The sequence below is a fragment of the Lipophrys pholis genome (genome assembly GCF_963383615.2).
Source record: "Lipophrys pholis genome assembly, chromosome: 1".
NCBI classification, from domain to species: domain Eukaryota; kingdom Metazoa; phylum Chordata; class Actinopteri; order Blenniiformes; family Blenniidae; genus Lipophrys; species Lipophrys pholis.
The window spans coordinates 4274551-4280542 of record NC_137635.1 but is presented as its reverse complement, the minus strand read 5'-3'; the positions used below and the strand labels follow the sequence as shown (position 1 = coordinate 4280542).

The window sequence follows — 5992 nt, the reverse complement described above, 5'->3', positions numbered from 1 at the left end:
AAACTTTTACAATGCAATCCTTCCTGAAATATAAATATTACTTGACTTAAACTACCGTAACGCCAACACCTATCAAATTTTAAAACGAAAAAAAAAAATCAGAGTTAACGTGATGCACCTGAACACATCACAGACCTATCAGCAGTATGAAGCTTGTTATCCCATAAAAAAACATAAATTAGCAGCGTCATTGTTTAAAATGGCTTATAGTCTGGAAGTTACAGTAATACGCACGTGTAAAATACATTTCCTCACTTTTCTACAGCAGAAAACATTCACCCTTAAAGAGTTCCCATCTACATATGAGAAAAACAAAAGGGCGTGGACCATCCATCCGTATTTTGGGGGGAAATCATTTATTCACTTTTGATGACTTAAGTAACAATTACAAACCATAAACAAAAGAAGAAAATATACATATATGTTGGTGAGTGTTGTTCAGCAAAACACAAGGCCTTTCACTTCCATAGCTTCTTGATAGACATGTTCTTCTCGCTGTCCTTCTGCATCACCTGGTGGAAAAACAAAACAAAGCTTAGTCAGCACATACAGTAGATTTGTTTTCATCATGCAAATAGAAAAATTGGCTTCATTTTCAAATCAGGAACGATTGAGATTTGACGCCGACCTTCGCCACGGCCATTTCAAAGTCCTCCTGAGTGACGTGAACTCTCCTCTCTCTCAGAGCATACATCCCGGCCTCCGTGCAAACACCCTGAGACATGAAAACATGAATACGTGAACTCTCCTCGTTCGTTCGGCACAACGCCGCCTCACTTCAGCTGCGTGACTCACCTTGACCTCGGCGCCAGAGGCACCGGGCATGAGCTCTGCGATCTTCCTCAGGTTGATGCCGCGCGTCAGGTTCATCTTTCTGGAGTGAATCTTCAGGATGTCCAGACGAGCCTGAGAAGACAAACAAGAGGAGGTCAGATGCAGCCACAGGTGTACTGATCACATTCTCCCCGGAGGTTCAGCAGGTGACCTACCTCTTCATTGGGAGGCGGGAACTCAATTTTCCTATCGATGCGACCGGGTCTGAGCAGAGCCGAGTCCAAGATGTCGATACGGTTCGTGGCCATGATGACCTACGGAGACAAAAGTGAGCACAGCGGTTGCACTACAGAGATATTCCAGGGGTTTTAATAAAACCATGCTAAAGGTTCCACAGGCGGGAATGTTGAGTTTTATCAAACAGATGAAGAATCGGTTGTAATAATGAAATAGCAGTTGTGACCAGATTAAAAGTTAAACTGTTTATAGATCATAATGAATTAACAGATTGAGCAGTTATACGAGAGGAAACAAAGTATTCGCCCTCGGCACACTAACATCTTCCAGAAAGCCTCATAATAATGACCTGAGGAGTGACAAGGTGATTCACGTCGTTACTCGGTGTGTCGGCGGTACCTTAATGTTCTTGGTTGCCTCAAATCCATCCAGCTGATTGAGAAGCTCCAACATGGTCCTCTGCACCTCGCTGTCGCCCCCTGAGCCGCCCTCCAGGCGAGACGAGCCGATGGAGTCGATCTCGTCCATGAAGATGATGGAGGGAGCGTGCTCCCTCGCCATGACGAACAGCTCGCGCACCATCCGGGCACCTGGCCAGACAGCGACGGAGGAATGACAAAGCGGTTTTAGGAGAAACCCACTCCAGAGGAGACAGGAAGTGGATTCATATTCAGAACGGTAGAGACAGGAAGTGCTCACCCTCTCCAATGAATTTCTGCACCAGCTCAGAGCCCGACACCCTGATGAAGGTGCAGTCAGTGTGGTGGGCCACCGCTCTGGCCAGCAGGGTCTTCCCTGTGCCTGGGGGACCGTACAGGAGCACACCCTGCAAACAACCACAACAAAACTCAGGTCACAACCAACAACATCGGCATGAGTCAATTTAACATTTCAGCTATCGTTTCATTTTGCTGAACACATTGGGCTGAATATGGCTGCAGTTTGTGTGAATTGGAAGACAAAATGAGACACTGTGTTATTAAATATTAGTATCAACAGGTATGCTGCTTCCTTCTGTTGTTTTCTAAAAGAGAATATTAACTGTGCCGTTTCAGAAAAATATCCCAAACTCTTTGAAAACACTTTACCATTAAACCGTCACATACCTTCGGCTGTGCAATGCCTAAAGCTTCAAACAGCTCCGGATGCTTGACAGGCAGCTCGATCACTTCCTTGATCTCTTTGATCTGCTTGTCCAGGCCACCAATCATCTCGTAGGTGGAGTCCGGCACCTTCTCCACCATCATGAGGGAAACCAGGGGGTCCACCTTGTTGGGCAGGATCTTGTGCAGGGTGTAGCTGTCGTTGCGCAGAGCCACGCGGCAATTTGGAGTCACCTAGAACCGAAGAGAGGGGAAATAAAAAAAAATTTAAATAAAAAGAAGTTTATGTTTTGTGCAGTATTTTTTCAAATCACTTATTTAAAAAAAAAAAAAAAAAAAAGATTTTTGAAACGTCACACTGAAGACAGCAGTTCGATTAATTTGTTCTGCAGAACTAAGACTGAGCAAAACAACACTTACATCGTTGATATCAATGTTCTTGTCGACGTCCACAACAAATTTGCCTTCCGGATGCACCTGAAAAAGATGAGGAAGCACTCATTTAAGCTGTCGCCTCGAAAACACAATTCTGTTTGCTACATGACGCAAAGAAACAACATACCTTGACCAACACTTTCTTTTTGTCCATAACCCTGACCACTTCTCCTACGTACGATCCTTGCTCCTGTAGTAACTGCAACTCCTCCCGAAGGAGACGCACTGAGGGGAAAGAAGAGAATAAATAGGTCAAACGTCTCACCTAATGAGAACATATATTTACAAAATATGGGTACTACAGTAAAAAAAAGAAACACACCTTTAGCATTGAGCTCATTCCTCTGTGCTTGCAGACGTCTCAGGTTCTGACTCTTATCGTTCACGGTCAGCTGTTTAGGAAAGCAGCAGGTCAGCATCAATTCAAGGCAGTGCAACTTCGAGTGACAGGGATTTTTTCTCACCTGGAGCTCTTCTATCTTGGACAAGTAGTATTGTCGGAGGCCTGAGCCACCTTTACTGTCTCCGATTTCCATCTGATTGAGGCAAAACGCAAATAACTTAGGCTCCTTTCTTTCTTCTACTTTTTTTTTTTTTTTTTTTAAAGTGACACTTCAGTGGATGCTTCTGTTTTCAGTCCGGTGTGAGTGTTGTATTTTACAGAATGTCAAAAAACATTGAGAATAGACTAGTTGCTTCAAAAAAAGATTGATCTATTCAAATACAGAAAAAGTAAACACATACTAATGAGTTGAATTTCCAACAGGTACAAATATTGGTATTATGGAAAGGGTATTGATGTAATATATGTAATAGTGTAGTCTTCTGAGTGAGGTTGTTGCTGAAGACAGCACACACTATCTTGCAAAATGTGCACATGTTGAATCCCAAAAGACACTTCTAGATGTCTAGTAATAATCCTCAGTCAGTCTGGACAGGACAGGCTGTAATTGTTCACTGATGAATCGATCAAACCAATGAATCAGGGCTGGAGTATAATATAGACTGTAATTGTGCGGCTTATACTTACTATGTCACGATTTTTGCTTGTTGTACTCTTCATCTGTAAGGTATTGCAGTGGCATTATTGTCTGGACTTCAAAATAGGGGGCATTGAATATTTTACTTTCCCCCCAAAAAGTATGACAGCATCGCTAATCACGTTGAAATAAACCCAGTTATACTTTCTCGCTCCACAAAATACCTCGATTTGAGGATTTAATGTTTCTACAGGCAGTCAAACTCTTAAGGCATTACAAAACTATGCGTTCAACTCTTCAGATAATACATGTTAAGACTCCAAAAAAAAATGTGAACAATCGTTGCATTAAATCCCATTAGATTTAACATCGCATCGATCAGAAAATACTGAGAAAGTCACTGACAAGTTCGAGCTAGCTCGCGTGCACTAAATACAGCTTATCAAAAGTGGTATTTATATACACAATGAATAGATTTATATAAAAATGTGTCAGTAACGATTCTCTAACAGTATTTTTGATTCGTACAACGCTCAGACTTTACGTTTCATCTGCTTTAGGTTCATGTTGCTCTGGTTAGCTCGTTAGCCTGGTTAGCTACAATGAGACAGCAAACCGGCGACGGTCATTGTTTTCAATGAACCGACGCTTTGATTCTTACATTACGGAGACTGAACATCCGTAACTGACAGCAACCCGACATAAACTATCACAGCCTACATGTAGAAGAAAAGATTCCTCGATAATCCGTCGATAAACAGCAGCTAAAAGACCCAAGAAATACACCTACATGGTCGCCGACGTCCACCTCCATCTTGACAATTCTACTTCCGGTTTCTTCTTCGTGTGTTTCTGTGTAAATGCTCACAGCGCCACCAACAGTGACTTCCAAAACATTACATCTTGACTTTGAAAGGTTTAATGTGTTATCTGTTAACAGAGAAATTCAATCTACTAGGAGCAAAAAATAAATTTCATATATATACATTATTAGATAAACATTTGAACACTGGACCGAATGATTGGATGACTGAACAGCATTGATTAACAATAGAGAATAGAATAGAATAGAATAGAATAGAATAGAATAGAAAATATGGTGCGCTGCCAAACCAAACAGGGTGAGGGGACTGCTGCTTGTAGGTGGAAGTGACTCATCTCCTATCATTCCAGGTAAGTTCATCCATAAGTCTCATTTTATTCTGTCAATATATGTTGAAGAATTTGATTCAGGCAAATCCAGAAATGCATCCCCTGTTTTTTGGGCCAAGACACAGTCATCATATATATGTATATCACAGCTCCCAAATTAGTATTTTAAAAGAAATTAACGTCTATGTTAGATATCCAAGTTCTCACTCCAAAAGTGTGAATTCACACATTAATCAGCAACAAAAAGTTTTGTCTTAATTGATATCAACAAGAAATTAATACTTGGATTGATAAATATCACTGCTAAATACATCTGATATCTCCCTAATGACCAAGGTGTTGGGAAACTCTGGTGAGTAGAAATGAATGCGATCCACTCCACCAGCGTACTTTAAATCCTCCAAAAGGGATTTGGCACACTTTTAGAAGCAGCAGAGTTTCAGGGCTGATGTGTGGTTCAGTTTATTGGTTTGCAATTTTTATGATGACTATGATTGTCTCTCAACATATATTAACATGTCAAAACTTGCTGCAAATGGAAAATTTGACCAGTAAGATCATTTTTTGTTATATACTAAACCATTCTTAACATATTGTTTAAGATATACAAACACAGAATCAGGCAATACAATAATTGCCCTCCAGATTGTTGTAATGATGTAATAATGTAAGGTGATGTAATACTCCTCTAGTGCAAGGACACACAGCCAGCATGTCACTGGAGTCCTTTTGTGGATCACTGAGCACAGCACAGGGAGGCCGTGTGGGAAACTGGCCTCACCTAGCTACTCACACCAACTGGACGGCAGATGACATGAGAGCATGATTATCGTCTGTCTGCTGGAAAGAAGAAGGAAAAGTCTGTCTTCTTGCTGTATTATTTTATAGGAAGTTAATTTTGAAGCAAAATAATGATGTTGAAATAAAAGAGTATTTCTTAGTAAAAATGTCCAGTCAACAGCGCCCTCTGGAGGCCGTGGCAGACACCTACAGACTGGAGACACTACAGACAAACTCACAAGATCATATTGGTCAACGATTACTGCTGGACTGAATTCTTTGAATTTAAATGTTGATGTTTCATATTAACAGAGTCTTTTATTCAGTAAGATAACATTTTATAAGGAAATCACTGCAACAATTTCTTCTTCATTAATACAAATTGCACGAACCAAATCTGATTGCTTAGCAAACGCTATTATTATCCATTAGATGTAAAGAACCAGTCATATGACTTCAATTGTTATTTTTGTTTTCCTATTTTGTGTTGATAGTCTCATTTGTTTGGTATCGTGTATATTCTTCTTTTTT

The 5992-nt window shown here is 40.6% G+C and overlaps 1 protein-coding gene across 1 annotated transcript; it reads right to left on the bottom strand.

The window, feature by feature from the left end:
- Positions 1-337: 337 nt before the first annotated feature.
- Positions 338-4381, bottom strand: psmc5 (proteasome 26S subunit, ATPase 5). The gene is made up of 13 exons (XM_080476220.1): positions 4320-4381; positions 3580-3612; positions 3014-3085; positions 2872-2941; positions 2677-2774; positions 2535-2591; positions 2118-2348; positions 1711-1837; positions 1411-1601; positions 990-1088; positions 796-906; positions 629-715; positions 338-512 (listed from the first exon to the last, which is right to left on the bottom strand). The coding sequence occupies exons 1-13, from the start codon at positions 4341-4343 to the stop codon at positions 459-461; spliced, it is 1254 nt and encodes a 417-aa protein (XP_080332346.1). The 5' UTR covers positions 4344-4381; the 3' UTR covers positions 338-458.
- Positions 4382-5992: the final 1611 nt, after the last annotated feature.